This window comes from Pelecanus crispus, chromosome 6, assembly GCF_030463565.1.
Source record: "Pelecanus crispus isolate bPelCri1 chromosome 6, bPelCri1.pri, whole genome shotgun sequence".
NCBI lineage: Eukaryota > Metazoa > Chordata > Aves > Pelecaniformes > Pelecanidae > Pelecanus > Pelecanus crispus.
The window spans coordinates 13,318,505-13,336,349 of record NC_134648.1 but is presented as its reverse complement, the minus strand read 5'-3'; the positions used below and the strand labels follow the sequence as shown (position 1 = coordinate 13,336,349).

The window sequence follows — 17,845 nt, the reverse complement described above, 5'->3', positions numbered from 1 at the left end:
ACAGTACCGAAAAAAACCCCACCAACCCATACTGACGACGTGTCTTGCCATTATTTTTTTAAAACAGTAAAAACTACATAACGTCTTATATTGTTATCCTCAGTTAGGCTTGGGTTCTATCTAATTTAGTGAATGTCTCCAACAGGAGTCAGGAGCAGATATTTAAGAAGACAATACAAGATTATCAGAGTACAGCACTATGGGATAGTTGGCTCTTCACAATTGCTTTCTCCTGAACATGATCAGAAAGAGCCTGGTGTAAGATTTTAATGATGAAGTTTAACATTCATGGCAACATTTTTTAGCATTAATTATTGATGATATTTATACTTGATATCCATATAAAATTCCAGATTCCAAAAATCTTGATGAGATACTGCTCACAGAAATTTAATGTATTAATTTCAAATTTACTTTTCAATTAAGTTTATGAATTGCAATCTTTATTTTCAGATTTAAGCATGGTAATTAACTAAAAATTCCCAATTACAATGGAAATAAGTACAGTCTGCAATCAAAAAAGAAATTGCTGATTGAGTTTCACATTGGAAATATGTCCTACTGTGCTTTGCCTGGCTTCACATCAAACTTGTAAAATACCTTTAGTTCTGTAATCTTCCCATGCCTTGTCTTTTGCATTCTCACCACTCTCATTTTCCCATTACATCTTTTCTCTCTAATCTCTACTTATCAGTCCCTCAAGAGAGAAATGTGGGGTTTTTTAGTACTTATGGAAACTAGTATTAGACTACTTGAAGCTCCTTGATGTTTAGATTTTCACATGTGCCAATTGGCAAAAAACCCAACCAGCTAAATAAAGAAAAAAAATATGCGTTTAACAAGGAACGGTTATCTACTGAACGTACAACAGTGACAGGAAAATCCCTTCAAAGGACCTATAAACACATACACAGCATTTCAGTCAGAGAATTTGTTGTTATCATATCTCAATATTAGCTTGTGGCTAGGTATTTAAAATGCTAAGATACTTTAAGATATCTCAGATCATCATACGCACACTTACTTTATCCCCACTTCTCCCCTGATACGAATGACTACATTCCTGCACTGTTTTGTAAGAATAAAGCTAAGCAAATTTTTTTCTATAATAAATTCAAGACTTCAACTTCATAAAGTAACATTTTAGTTTTCCTTATAAAAAAGAAAATATTTTTGTCATAGATTAGATTACAATATAATCCAAGCGCACTAGTTCTGTTCAAAAATGACATAATGTACTTTTGTGCTGAAATTCAAAAAGCTCTGCATATGTGTGTGCATTTAGACACATATACACACATATACAAGTACTTTAGTATACATTTTCTCCTTGTGTTATGAGAAGTTTTCTTTAATATATTGTAAGAAGGAGAGGCTACATTCTCGCTATTTGACATGACTTATACAGGGTCCTAATTTCTACTTACATTATTTTAATACATTTGAAGACTTACAAGAATAAGCTGCTACTAAAATCCTGTCATGGATCTAGGATTTGTGAGTGATCCCATTTCTGAGATTTCTGGAACTACAAGTGACTAGAATTTATAATAATATAATTTACTTTTAAAGTGAAAACAACTATCATCTAAAACATTTCTTTGATAAAGGTGAATAATGTAGTTATTATTGTCTGTGTTTTAATGGCTGTGGCTGATTTCAGCACACTTGGAGATGGGAAAGATTCCACAGCTAGGTGAAGTGACTACTGTTATTGATGATTTGTTTAGCTGGAGTGCAGTCTGCAAAATTTAACACATGGCTGAGCTATCAGGGAAAAAAGCTCCTGATAAAATACAGCTCCAACATCAGAAGTGATAAACTAGAAATGTAACATAGGAGAAAATAATTGTATTAATTTAAGCAATTAAAAAAAAACATAAAAGAGATACTTTTATTACTGTAGGCAGTGTAACCACTTAGGTTGAGTGGCTGGTTTCTCTCTGATAACTCTTTGGTGCAATTTCAGTTAATTCATTGATTTTAAGGGATATATGCAAAATTTACATGGAAGTTAGAAGCAATGTTTTATACTTTACAATTTCAACACATACCACCTAGAAAGATAGGTCTACAGGGACCTATCTTTGAAAATTACAACTGCAACATCTTTTAAAATGCTTAATTTCCATAATATATGAACATTTAAAACCTGAGTAAACCAATATGTGTTTCAGACATTATGACTAGAGAAACTTAGTATTTTAGACTTCTTTTTCAAATCACCATGTTCCCAATTAACTTAAATATCTCTTGAATGTATGCAATAATCTTAAGCTTCTATCAGCCTTCCTTAGCTTTCCAATACATTTTGGTTTTCCAATCCCATTATATATCAACATTTACTTAGTTTAAATACTCCAAAATGTCCTGTGGTAGTAATCGCTAAGAGGCTACTCCTGCAAACACTGGAATAACTGAATGCATCTACCATGGGACTAGCACACTCACCTCCGCTTATACAGGGTGCTGTAACAGAGTGCCTTATTGAGCTTAAAAGAAGTCAGTTCTAGAAAATCATTCCATTTTAATTATATTTAATAAATTAACAAATAGATACAGAAGAAAAATAAGAAAAGCTTCCTACACTGACATCACTTTCAGTGTCATCACTCAGTCTTCTTCAAAGCAGAGAGAGCATCTGGCAGATGCTGCTATTGTGAAAGAATGATTTTGCACTAATAATTCAGCTGACACCTGGAGATATTGGCATAAACAATGACTTTTTACAAGATGATGCAGTTCTAATTTAGGAATCACTGCTTCATTTGTTTTCTCTGTATCTTTAGTTTAACCCATGACATTTAATGCACATATTGGCTCTATGATGACTTTCTTACTGCACCTAGTATATTGAGACTATAATGGTTAAAAATATTTTGAGAGGACCAAATATTTATATCCAGTGAATGGGCAATTTTTAAAAACTGATCACAATACATTACACTGCAGGGTCAAGTTGCAATCTAATTGGATTATGTAGTTGCCTAGTAAGTTGCACAGAAACCAAAGAAACTTAACAGAAATGTTCAAGTACAAATGTTAAGTAAATTTATTTTTCATAGTAAATTCCTATGAAACTTCAACCATTAATTTGACTTCAAAAGTAATTTTCCTAGAATTTACAACCATACTGTTAGAATTTGGTAAGTCAATACTATGCCATCATGAGTTAGGAGACTAATCTTCGTAAGTCTATTTCTAGAAAACTTACTCAGAGTTGCATTCTAAATAGGACTGTAAGTCATGGAGCTTGAAGATCTCTTCTAATAACAGACAAGTCTGTATTATCTATATTACACTGATCATGCAGTAAAGCTGTGTTCCCATGCCCTTTCTTGGCTGAAGATAACACTGGCTGAAAAGATGATAACCCCTAGACAGCCCTATCCTTCCTTATGAGAAGTTACTGCCTCCTTCAGATTGACCTGCTGAACTGCTTCAAAATCCACACCCATCAAAATAAGATGGTCTTTTCTACCAAATTTCTTCTACCATTTTGACTGGAAAAGGCAGGCAGGTTCACATGAACCCCTTAGCTAACAGACTGGAAGGCTGGTATCTCCACCAGAGGAGAAGTGATGAATAGCTCCAGATGGCCTGCAGGAGGTAATCTTTTTTCATGATATAGCTGCAGCCAGGGCATGTGGACACAGCTTAAGACCAAAATCCAGAAAATACAGATCTTTCTGTAAAATGTGTATGTTAATAACTTGTATACTTTATATTACCTCTTGAAGATAGAGAAAAGTCAGACACCTAGTGACATGCATCAAAGCTGCTGTCTGAGATGAATTACAAAGGCAATGTTCTTCTATTTCCTTGACACATTCACATGTATAGAGTAGCAATATTTTACGCACCTTGCAGCTTGAGGCAAAATCATACCTGAGAGTTGTTAACAGCAAGGATTTATCCCACTTTACATTTCATCCTAACTTTTAAAGCCGAGATGATTATAACCTGTTATTCTATGTTCTTAAAACTGCAGATTGTGTCAAACATAACTTAAAGAAAACCCAAGAATTTTGCCATGAAGAAAACATGGTACATTCTATTTTATGACAATAAATCAAAATCCTTGAATTTAATTTTTATCTTTGTTCTGGATAATCCATTTGTTTCCAAAGATTGTGTGATCTCTGGACTCGAGAAAAAAATACTGTACAGGTATGCGTGAATAATTTCCTTGCTTTTCTTTATGCCAACTTTCTAAGATTTATTACAGTAAAACTGGAGCAAAGCATTTCCAGGGTCAGAAACAGGATGTAGGCTATGTCTACATTAGCAAGTAATTCAGAGCAAAAGGAGCAGACAAACAGACTGAAGCAGCTGGTGCTGAGGTCCCTGCAGCTATACGACACATCTGTTGTTTTACTTTGGACTAGGTCTAGTCCAGTTGAGTTGATGACCCCACTGTACACTGATGACCCCCATGGTTCTAAGTGAAGTGATGAATCATTGGTTCACATCCTTTTAAGAGCTGGTGAGCATTTACTCTATACCTGAAGCAGAACTTTTGGGTTAAATTCTTCAAAGTAAAATCTAGTACGCATGCATGAAAACAGCATCAACAAATGGTAAGGGGATATACTGGAGGGATTCACTTCGAAATTACACTGCTGCTTGAAATCAAATGTAGGTTTACTCCACTCTAGTAATAGACAGTTTTATCCAGTCTGCTCATTAAAGCTTGGAGAAGACATCTGACAGCAGAGAGAATACAGCACCAGTCAAATGATTTACACACAGATTTGAATGAACCACCAAGCAGATATGTTTCAGTATTGGTAATTCTGTACTGTTGTAGCCATTGCAACCAAGAATTTGTTTTTTCTCCCTCAGGAATGGAGAAATAACCTTAAACTATTCTAAGGAATAGTTAGTGTGACAGTTGGGCAGATTAACCTGTATGAATGAAAAATGCAGTACTGATTCTCTTTAGAGAAATCTCCCCATTTCAAATACAAATTAGCCTGAGGACCACAGCCATTGGGAAACAGATTGATGAAATGGGAGATGTGACAAATTACTTCAAAGGTCTTCTAATGGGGAATGCTGTAGAAATCGAACCAAATTCCAAGTATATGATTTATTAACTTGCAAGACAGCGATGATGATGGCTGTTGGTGTTTAATGTTGGGATACAAACAAAATTTTTCTTTTCTGTAACATGTTCTTCAGTAAGTCTTTACTTATCTTCTTATAAGCTCATTCATTATCAGTCTCCCATAGATACCTAGATTGTTTTTCATTGGTTTAGCAACAAAACCAATTCAATCTGTGGACTTTGCTTCAGGTAGCAAAGTAAGTCTACTTGCTGACTTCTCTTTCAGGGTCTACTTCATGAAAGTATTCACTATGAATGCCTGTGCCCAGTAAGGAGGCTGGTGCTTTAACAGTCGTCTTCTGTGAGACAGAGTCATTTATAAATTTTAATATAGGTTAATAATGTCCAGGAGTCTTTTCAGCTTTTTCAGCAAGAAAAATGAGAGAAGTGGGAAAAGAAAGACATATAAGACGTACAAGAGGAACTATGCAAGCTTGTATCTTGTGTTTGCACACACAGAGACACTGCAAAACATTTATATTTACTGGTTTCAGATGAAGAAAAGGACATACTTTAGAATTAACCTGAAATGAGTGTAATATTCTTAACCTAACTTCTTCCTACATGACGTAACAGTTGGTGTTCATCTTCTGAACATGCAGTATATATAAAAATAAGAACACCTCAGGACTCCCTGGTTTATAGCTTGTTGTTTCCAGAATGGATGGAGTACAAGGCCTCTTCAAAGCTCATCATCAAGTACAAGGAATTAAAAACTGTCTAGTCACTGTACTAACAATCAGTCAATTTCTTCTTCTGAATAAAGGTACTCCAGACTGCCAAAATCCAGTCTTAAGCTTAAAAACACTTCTATTTGAAATCTCTGCATAAATGACCTTAAAAGATCTGTAATGCCAACCATCCCTCTTAGTCTGTTTTGTGTGGATGGGTCAGTCTCCTCTAGGCAACAATTCCGGCTCTTCTTGAGGTGAAATCCATTCACTTTAATAAAACCTAGAGAAGGAGGTTACTAGTCTTTTCTCAAACCATTATCTATAACATCTGAAATTATTATTATTATTTATGAATTCTTCTTGCAAACTAAAATTAGATAGAGATTGACTTACCTGATGCACACAGTCTAAGAACTGTAAGAAAACAGGAGCAAATCCACTACCCTGACAATTGAGAGTCAGATTACTACGTTGACTGAATTTATGGCCAAAAGAGAGCCATTCTTTTTCCACCAGCATTCGGAAGCCTTCAAGTGTCCTATAGAAAGGATCACTGAGTAACTGCACCAGAGATACTACCTAGATCGCAAGACAGGATATATTGTGTTAAGAGTGACAGAAGTTAGGAGAACACTTTAGTTAATGAATATAAATATTCTATAATCTGTTCATACTTCAAGGAACCAAAACCCTTCATATAAACTCAACTACAAGTATTTTACCACATACATTATGTATTTGTATAAAACAAACCAAATAATATCTCACATGAAAAAGCTTCAATTAAATTGAGACTTTACAATATCTGTAAAAGTCAAACCTGAGCAACTATAGACTTTGGAAGTCATTATAATGCTTACCCCATTTAAATTACATTTGAAATAAAACCGCTCTTATTAATAAAATAAGGATAATAAACATTTATAAAATAGTATCGGCTATTTCAGCAAAGAAAGTGTTAAAGAATTGGTCCTGAGGGTGACTTCAGAGTTTCTGCAGTGTTGCCATGCTATGCTGCTCACCAGCCAACTTCAGCCTGGTTTTATAGACAGCATCTCGGGAGACTTTAAAATGCAGCACAGACTTCTTTCACTTCCAGCTGCGTATGCCCCTTTCTCTATTCTTCATTGTTTGGGTTTGTTTACCTGATATCAGGATGCTGGCTGCACATGAAGTTTCTATTTACTAGAATTACCGGTATCTGAGTTTATCTTCTAAATTATGAAGCAACTACAGGGACACAATGCAGCCATTAAATGAGGCAGCGGGTCTTCATTCACCTAATTTATAGTTTGTTTCAGAAAGTTATCTGTTGTGGTCATCTGTCCTTGCAGCAGGTGTTACAGTCACTTTGGCACAAATTTAGTTTTCTCCGCGTGTGTGGTCTCCTAATTTCATTTATGGAAAGTGAATGGCAAGAGAAAGAATTCCTCTCCTTCCCTTCTGCGTTTAAACTGTACTATGTTTACAAAGGTAAATGAACAGTTGTGGCAACTTTCAGATTTCATTCTTACTTATGGTCATGTGCAGAAATGCAGCTTTTATATCTAAGCCTTAGAACTGTAAGTCCATCAGGACCTTTGTAACAAATTCATTTTAAGAAACTCTTTCATGGTGTAAGTTGCAAATGAATGCAAAGATTCATGCATTCTAGTTTCTTCTCTGCTGCCACAACACAAATTTATTAATGTTATACCAAATTATCAGTCACTTGTGTAAAAAAGTATTGCCTGGTGTTGTTTCTTAATATTTAGCTATTTCAAGGTTTTAACAGTAGCTTACTTGTGCAGTAATATCCCAGCCATCTTCCAAACAAACCATAACAGAAGAACCATTTTCCAGGAGCTCAGAGATGATCACACCCAATTGCATTATCCTGTGAAGCTATAAAGTATTACAAATAAGTAACATGCTCAGGTATAAGATATTATCAATAAATAGAATCTTTTCATATTTAATATTAAAATATGTATTCTGAAATCTATATATAGTGCAGAGAAATGCATTGATGCAACAAATTAGGAAGCTATAAAATGTAACAGTCTCAGGATTTTCATCTGAACTACAATGAAACTAAGCAAGGATTTGAAGATAGGAACTTAAACTATTAAAACCAGTGAGTACTGTAATAAAATAGCTGTCATAAAAAGGAGAATGGGAACAATACAGCTGACAGATTTATTGCAGAGAAATTCCATCCTGGGCTTAACGCTAAAATAATTTCCTGTGAAATATTAAGGTTCCATAAAGTCACTAAATACTTTGACGGGATATTTACAAGATAATATTTCTAATGCTCAATCCCATGGAAGTTGGAAATTAATAAATTTAATAATAACAACAACAACAACAACAAACCACAAACCTAAAAACAAACACAGAAAAATCCTATTCCTATAATCTGGAAATGGTTTAGATAGATTAAACAGTATTTCTTATACTTGGCCAGACTGGCTAAAACATATGGAAAGAGGACACATTAATAATTTGCAATCTAATATTCATTATGTAGTGATACTAAAATTCCTTGAGCAGGTGGGTTAGTTAATTTCTCTGGGAAGGGTTATTGACTTGAATGAGATTGATTCAAACATCATAGGTATAAGCAGGTTAAAAAATTTAGATGAGTTTGAGCAATTTTATCTTACTATGAGACTTCACATTATTATTACTAAAAGGAAAATCTGTATGATGTTTCTACCATTTTTGTCATATTGTGACAGCATTCTTGGTAAACAACATACTAGACAATATGTAAGCAATTCAGTTTTTTACAGGAGAATGAAACTGCTGTTTGCAGAGCACTGAATACAATCCAACCAATAGCAGCAGTAGGAAAGATGAAAGCCTGAAAGAAGGGAGAAAGCGGTATAGGAAAACAAATAAACAAAGGATGGCAAGAGACATCTAAGATCATTTACGCAAGGAAAAAGTAAGTCCAGAAAGTACAGAAGGCACAGGAAAGTGACTCAGGGAGAGCAAATTAAACTGGAGAAAATAAGAAGAAAAAAGATAAACCAAACAACAGTTAAACCCTAGAAAATTCATCCTTGTTTAGGGCAGTCTGATTTTTTCCTCTCAAAAAACCCGCAATCCTATGAATATTACCACGGAAATTGTGATGGAAAACACTTAACTCCTCTGAACATTCACATAGCCATTACTTAGAAAATAAAAGAAACTAATTTTCCTGCAATTTTTAACAGGAAAAGATTGAAAAGAGCACCACTTTTTAAACCAAGAAGTTTGTTTATTGTTCTATACATTCTTAGGCAGTAGAATAGAAGAAAGGCTGGTTTTTGCCATCCTTAATGAAGAAACTCATATGTGATCTGGTTATACAGATTCAATATAAAAAATGCAAAATACTATTTTTATAATTTGTATTCAGAAGATAGGGCAGCACTTCAAATTTCTTCTTATGTATTCACATCCTTATAAAGAAATATTTAGCCTATACAGCGTTAAAATCAATACCGTGCAACTTCCATTGCCCAGAAGAGGAAAGCTTAATACAAGAAAAACACAGTTCTGAGATGACAGATCTATGTTCTTGCACAGGAATAGTAGAAAATGTGTCAAATCAGTCATAAATTAACTTTATCACGTAAGTCACATAAGGCATGATTTAAACTACAGAAATGTGGTTTAAATGTCACACAGGAATGACCAGCTCCTATGCTCTCTAAGGAGTGATCACACCTCAAGGGAAGAAGTTAAGCCACTCCTTGCACTGCAGCACATTTCAACCAGGAGTATGTTTTCTGATGCATAATTACTGAAATGACCGTTACATGTGTTTCCTCCTTAAGAAATCAGCATAAAAGTCTACACTGTTTTCTATGATTAATTGCATTTGAGAAGAATATATTCAGCAGAGGATTCCAAACATAACACGCAACTGTTAAAAAACCATTCACTATAATTAAAATGGGTTTAGATTTACAACGAGCTGACTTCCCCACATCCTTCTTAATTTGAATTTTGCGAAGTTACTTCCAGTCTTGCCTTCATTTGGTTAATCTTTAAGTAAAGGAACAGATTAACACATACACAATCCCCTCTCGCCTGCAAATACTTCCCCATATGCTGCAACAGATAACAGATACTAGCTTATTTGTTAAATACTTGTGCATATGAAAATTCAGGGTGGGAACACATATGAAGAGTAGAATGTCGGTTTTAAAATCAAAAGACTCATTTATTATTCTATACTTTGATTTTTAAAATATATAAATAAGAAAAAGTGGTTAAAACCAAGACCATAAATTTATATAGGCAGAAAAAACAGTCAACTCTACTTGTGTACATGTTCCCTGTTATAAACCATAAATTATGTTATTAAAAATGCCTCCCACATTTGTAAATGTTATGATTGTATTAAAATAATAATGCTTATGTAATGACAGAATTGATAGTATGCAAAATAATTACAATGAACAAAGAAGAACAGCTGGTTAGAACACAATAGTTCTCTGTCAGAAGAGCCTGAAATTTATTTTGTGTAAGCAGTACTGCATATAGATTATTAGAAGTACCTGTCATATAAATTACCTGTGGGAACCACTCTGACTCCCCAAGTGCTTTAAGGAATGTTGCCTCAGAATCTGTAGGAATAGTGCTGGGAACACATGCTCTCATCAGCTTTTTAAAGCTTGCCTTTGTCTGTCGGATGTCACTGAATTCAACAGGAACAAATTCACAATTCAAAGCAAAATCAAGTTTGAATCCCTGTATGAAAAGGACAACAGCAGATGTAATTTAAAAGGGAAGCAGGTTTTTCACGGAGAGTCTCATCAAATCTCAAAGTCTTGCCTGCTTTATTGCTAAATATTTCAATTCCTAATTAAAAATCTGTTTAGTTAAGCACCTGCTCAGGATAATAAAAAAACTTTACAACACTTGCAAAATGTATCATAATAAAGTACCCATAATAATAATAATGATAGTAATAATAGTAGTAAAACCCCTAAAGTTGAATGATAAATCTGTTGAGTTCTTCATACTCAACATAATGTGCTTCCTTTAGGATTTTTAAACCAAATTAACAATAAATAAATAAAAATTAAAATAACTGTATGGATGACATACCAACAGTGCAGGACAGATTCTAGTAGTTCAATAAAGCAGAAAAAAAGTGACCCCCAAATCCAAAAAGAACCCCTAAAACTGCAAACTAGCTGACTTAGATAAGTGGTCATTGCACATTGAGACAGTTGTTTGTCTAAAGTACCTAGTTCAACACAGAAGAGCAGTCAGGGAATACCTGATATAATTTCCAAGAGGTATGTGAGTTTTTCGTAGCAGAATTCTTCATGGTTTTTTTTACTTACTGCATTTAGAAAATGAACAATAAGAGAGGAGGACTGAATTAAGGGATCAAGTTAGCTAACTGAAAAAAAAAAGAACTATGATGAGAAGGATAATATGGAGGATAGTATTAGGAAAATAATGCATATGAAGCATCACTGAAGATCTTCACAGCAAACTTTTTCAGTTTTCCTCAGAAATTGCTCTTTCATGGAATTAAACTCGGCCTGCAAATAATCTTTATTAAGCTGCTTCATAGGATGCCAAGCGAAAATGTAGGAAAGTGAAAGCCCAGATTTAGCTCTGTTTATATTTTGGCATGGTTCAAAACCAAATGCAACAGCTCAACTAGCAAACTGGCTTTTTTAGAAAGCTGACTTGTAATAATGTATGATAAAAGCAATTGAGAGAAGTAGCACAATTTCCTTAAAATGTTATATATTTCTGTTTGTATCATCAATTTATGTGACATGATATTCAGCAGAATAAAGCAGGTCCTTAGAGGAATCAACACCAGTAATGCATGCTCTGCCAAGCCCTTTACAAAGCCAGCAAATTCCAAGGTAGCAGGATGCTAACAAAAGGTAGGAAAATACTTCACAATCAAAAATCAACAAGATTTCTTTATACAAAAACAAAAATTGAATTGATCTTATACACTAGATACAAATCAAGGAGGGAAGGTTTGAAACAATCCCTTAATCACCATGTAATTTTATTCTTACATTTGCTAACACAATACACTTTTCCTTAGAAATGCCCAGAGATTACTCATCTTCTGCAAAATTGTATTATTAAACAAAACAAAAAAGTGAAAAACCCATAAGCTCTAAACCAGCAAGGAAATCATCCAGTGTAATCTAATGATCCTTGAAGTATTGATTTTTAGACAATTTCCAAGTTATATACATCCTACTGGACTTCAGCCTATTTCATGCTGATTTTGTCCAATGCTTGTTGTTTGTACATCCAATAGTCAGCTCTTTTAATATTCTGCACAATAATAGACATCTGTATGGTAATATATTAAAAGTGCTTTAATCTATACCAAGCACTAACATTATCCCCTAGTTTGTGACTGCTGATACAACTTCCATTTTTTGCCCAAGTGGTCTAAAGGGTCACTTCAAAGCAGCAGACTAAAGATGTTTCTACCACATATCTTTAGATGCGCAACTGAACTCTTCACTTACCATTCATTAAGATATTAAACAAATAAAAACACGAATAATTGTTACTATTAGATTATGGCAATTTAATTCTATGTAATCGTTTCTCTTGCATTACTCTTCTGTATTCCTTTTCATTGAAGTGTCTCCTTTGCCAGAGCCTTCTGGGGGTTACTGTTACAAAAGATGACTTAACAAGATGAAAAATTGATATGAACAGACCTGTTTGAAAACTTCAGGAAGAATGTTCTCCAGCAAAGCAAATGAAAATGCCAACTCAATAAAACTGAAAAATTTTGCAGGAAAATAAACAGTTTTGTTACTGTTTAAAAGAACAGTTTGTTCTAATAATCATAAATTATGTTTACTTTGAAAATTTCTGTTTAGTCTTTTATGCTATATTCTTATGCTTTATTTTATTAAATCAGAAGACTTTGATTATAGCCTTAACAGGATAATTCTGCAAATTATTGTTATGCTAAACGTATTAGAAAGCGATAGAATGTCAAATGAAATCCAACTAATTAAAAATTCCTATTTTGTGTACCAATGTGTAATGAAGAAACCAAAAGAAAAATGAATTTGCAAAGCAATTATAAAAGACAAAGTAAAAATGGAGTAAGAACTAATACCTGTTATATAGCTGTAATTTAAAAATATAACTGAAAATACGAATAAGATATAAAAAAAAATTGAAATTACAAAAGAAAAGTCAAAATAGAAACAAAATTTGCAAAGAATTTTGATTCATCATTCTGATACAGCATGATTCTTCCATCTCCTGATATAACATAATTTCAGAAAGAATTGAATACTTACGTATTTTCCTACTACCAATAACTGCTTTTGGAAGTCACATATTTCAAAAAGTACATAACACTTTATGTATGATCACATTTCGAATAAGAAAGTAGAGAACAACTGATTTTTCAATCTTTGAATGCAGAGATTAAAAAGAAATAATATGCAAACATTTTCTGAAAAAAAGTAAAGCTACCAAGAATTAATATAGAAGATACCTGTTTCTTAAACAACTGCATCTAAAATATTAAAATCTATCCAAAAAGGTGTATGAAACTGTAGACATCATGGTCCTCTTGATGTAATCAAATCAGGACGGACAGACTTCTGGGTTGGCCTTATTCACATCAATTTAGCTTCACTTGAGTTTAAGTGCTGCCCACAGTATTGAAGGTTTTCTTCTCTGGTAATCACTTTCCTGACTAACAACATCCCATTTGCTTCATAACATATTTCAACACATCAGGGAAAATAAAACTGCACTTTAAACTACCAAATAAGTCTGTTTCATGTTTCCCAAAACAGAAATCGCTGAGATGATGACTCAGCTGAGCGTCAGATGAGCAGTCAGAGTACAGTAGTATGTATTTAGGTGTAATTAAGTGTGGCTCTGAAAGCAGGAACTTACAGATACAGAACTCCAGCACTTCCCTTGGAATAGCTCTGAAAGGGGCAGCAAGCCCCACTGCTGCTACACCAGCCCCACTTGATTTGCTTACAGCCCCACCATTCATCTGCGTCCCAGCAGCTGCACTGAGCAGAGCCAAACTCTGCTGCCCTTGCTCCCTGCAAAGCCAGTGCAGGGAGACAGCAAAGACTAAATGACTTCCGAATATGAAGGCTTTGCTGGATGCTCTGTTGCCTAGCAATGTATTTCCTTCCTAGCCATGTCTTTCCCAATTTGAATGCTCTTCCCTTGTACAAAAGCTATTCCATTCCTCTAGTCATCTGTTACCAATCTCTGTATCTCTTAGCTCTACTACATATCAGCATTTGACCAAAAGTGACAAATAGGGCTCTACTCACAGAACTTTTCTGAGTTTGAGCCTGATCTTCAACTAATCTTTAAGATAATTTAGTATATTTTAATTTATATTAACTTTGTTGTATTATACAACCACAGAGCTCGATTTTCACACACCTACCCCAGGACCCAAAAAATTATACAGCATTAATTGTTATTCTGTGTATAGGAATAATCCTCATAAGAGTTTACACCTTTAGGAGAGTTATCCATCCACTTGATCTAGAATATTATTTACTATTTTGTAAAAACATTAGGGTTATTAAACTCAAGCCAAATAAAAACTGTGTTATCATTAAAAAAAAATTGCCATTACCCGTAACTGAGATTTTTCTCCAAATATATAGAGGGCTGCTTGCCGTCTCAAGAGCTGACTTTGTAGAAAACTGCTGCTACTGTAGGAAGTGGTGTTATCTTTCCCTGCAAGTCTTGCACCAACATCAATAAATGGAGTCTGAGTGTTGATAAATCGGTTGCTTGAACGAAGACTTGCCCATACACCTTCATAAAGATGAAAAATATTTAAAATCCTCTTTGCGTGAGGCACTGGAGATCGGAATTATTAAGGCATATGCTAAAACATAATTTGGAAAGTAGAATGCTTAAACACGTCATTTGCATCCCTCATAGGACATAATTAACAGCACGTACTGGAAAGAAATATTTTCATAACAAAAACTGTCAAAAGCATCCTACTACATTGTCATCTAACCTAAGGTAATCAAACTCTGCACAGTGCTTTCTGTTGTAGAGAAAATGGTTGCTATGATATCAGTAATACAACGATAAAGTGATTCACAACTTACAAGTAATTAATGTCCATTTAAGTTTATGGAAATGAAATTGCTAGTGTTGATCTTTTCAGAAGTAGGGACAAAAATTTGATGTAGCTCCTTGTCAAAGGCATATTATTTTGGAAGTCTAACTAGTAAGAATATTATATAATTATTTTCTTCAAAAACAGAAATAGTATCAGTTAACATTCCCTGTTACCTAGAATTCTTGTGTTCCTTTCACCCTACACAATGTAATAGAATCAACCATATCGTATTATAATGAAAATGTATATAAGGATGATCAATTCAAATATTACATTTCAGGATAAAGTATTCCATATTTACTCTTGAAATGGCATGATTAAAATGCAGAATGCCATGAATTTTAGTTTTTAATTGTCCATGTCTAAGGGACAATTAGAAATGACAATGAATTTAAGGAAGTTCTTTTTTTAATCATGTGTTTCATGACTATATTCTAGCAGATGTGACTACAGTACAGTTGTGTGAGTAGAGAGAAGGGTGCCTAGAAGATCACAGTCTTACAGTTTTAATCTGGCAGTAATATTACCATTACTCTGGCAGCAGGCCATGGTACAGAAATCCCAAAGCTAGCAAGAACATGAGCTTGAAACAGTGCAGTGTGACGTGGAACCATGGACTTGCATCTGAAAGCAGCACAGCAATATTTGAATGGCATCATACCAACCTAATAACCTCTGCCTCTCAACAGCATTTTTAGTTTGCATATTGTGCCTTGCTGATGCAGCTATACTGTCATTTCCAGAGGAGGGAATTCCTACAGCACACAGACATTCTCTGATCTGATCGTGCTTAAGTATGTTCTGTGATTTCAACATAAGATAAAGCAGTGATAAACCAGACTGCCAAGGCCTATTTAGCACCAGCAGAAGGAAAGACAAGTAGTAAATATTTTTCTGTTTCTTGTGCCTTAGTTAATAACAATGATTTTTTGAGACTGTTTTTGTGTGTCCAATGTGAGGTATGTGAAAGGTACTTGATTTTCAGAATATAAATAGCGCTACTTGAAAATCAAATGCCTTAAAGTATACTAAATTTGGCATTCAAATGGCAGCGTGAAATTCTTTAACCCAATATGCAGTAAATCAGATTATCAGAAGAGACTCTTGTCCATAAATCTGTGAAGCACGATATCCAAAAGAGGCACCAGAAATACCTCGTAGTAGTAGCAATTTGGATATACAGTACCAAAAAAACCCTCCAACCCTTTCAGTAAAATCCAATAATATGCATAGTTAACATTTCTTGCATCAGAGACAAAAGCTGCAGCTAACAGTAAAATTCCACTGAGATAGCTCAACCAGCAAAATAATTTTATTCTTTTTTTCAGAAGCAGGATTATGTTTCTATTAAAGAATAATTCTGTACAGTAATCCTCAACAGGGACTTGTCTGTACAGTTTAGCTTGTCTGCCTGTCTGGCTGCTAGTCTTAGATGTGAGCAAACGAATAGGAGTAACTGACAATGGTTGGCTAGGAACTTATGAATTGGTAACAGTGCTAAACAGTCTCCATTTCAAAGAGAGTCAGTTTTGTAAAATACCTCACATAATAAAGTAGTATGTTTAGTATAAACTTCTGTTCCACATCTGAACAGATGAAATAATAAAGACCTTAGCAAGCAGAAATCACAGCAAGTATTTAATAAGGAAATAATTTCTTGCTCATTTGGTACGAAAAAAATGCTAGCTCCAACACAGACAACTGTCCCCAAAGATGATATATACAAAAATGCACAGTCACACTTTCTAACATTTTACAAATGCAGGCCATCATTAGTGCCTGTAGGACATCAAAAGCAACAAAACTGGCTACAAATACATGCAGATGAACATGTTTACCAGTGATGGATAACAGTGATTACAAGACACAATTATATTTCTATTATATTTCTATTCTAATTTTGCGAAGTATTTTTTGCCTTATTTTTTGTCAGCAGTATCTAGCTTTCATTATTTGGCATATATTGTATTATTATGACTTTTTAATTTGACAGAAATCAATTTTTCCCTGTTCACTAACGTTAATTTTGGAAAGAAAGTTCATTGACTAGGTAACAGTATGTCTTAGCTATTTTACTAAAGCAGTAGGAGTACTAAATGCTCTTTTGTAGAATTAATTTTCTGCTATTTAAAATTTTCACACCGCAAATTTTCTACATATCACTCCGCATTAGATCATAATATTATTAAAGAATAACATGGTGAAGTGTGTGGCTAATCACTGCACTGCATCACACATTCAATGGCCAAAAAAACCCAAGCCAAAACAAAACCACAACAGTGAACTAAAAAAACCAAAATTTTGTTAATACAGAATGAAGGCTTTCTGTCAGTACCACTTTAGCACATATTAAGACACTGCAGTAGTTATGGAGATGGTAGAAAAGAATGTGCTTTCAGGACACAGAATACAGTACCTTGATGGACTCTTCCCTTAGTTGCTGATTTGGAATTTGAATGAGTGAAACATTTATCTCTGTACCCAAGCACTGGTAGATAACAGTTAAGACAGAAGAAGGAGGAATGGAATGCACATTGCAGCGAGACACATTGCCGGGGAAAAGAAAAGGGTTACTTATTAATTTCCAGAGATCTAGTATATATTGAATTTCTTTATAGTACATGTTTTATCAGACAGCACAAATTTTAGTCATCACAAGACAAAACATCAATCAAGCTAGAAAACCAATATAAAATGGGAAGGAAGTACCCATTTATCAAAAAGGCGTAATTTTCATTGTCACTGCAATAGTTTCAAACATGTAGCACAGCCATCATGTGTTTTTCCATAATTATAATACCAAAGGAAATGTAATGATTAAATCATTCTGCTGAATACTTTATTGAAAGCTTCTAGCCAGCTGAAAGTTAGCTTAATTAAAAATCCCAAACCTTAGTGCTTTTTTTAAAAACTGTTTTAGTCTATTTTAAGTACATA

At 34.1% G+C, this 17,845-nt stretch overlaps 1 protein-coding gene across 1 annotated transcript in view; it reads right to left on the bottom strand.

Moving 5' to 3' along the window:
• Window positions 1–17,845, bottom strand: part of SBF2 (SET binding factor 2) — a 288,299-nt gene that overhangs the window by 15,881 nt on the left and 254,573 nt on the right. The window contains exons 30-33 of the mRNA XM_075713224.1: window positions 14,405–14,589; window positions 10,339–10,515; window positions 7,567–7,668; window positions 6,178–6,363 (exon numbers count right to left, since the gene is read on the bottom strand). Of these exons, the coding sequence (XP_075569339.1) occupies window positions 6,178–6,363; window positions 7,567–7,668; window positions 10,339–10,515; window positions 14,405–14,589 (650 nt within the window). The remainder of the gene's footprint in view (window positions 1–6,177; window positions 6,364–7,566; window positions 7,669–10,338; window positions 10,516–14,404; window positions 14,590–17,845) is intronic.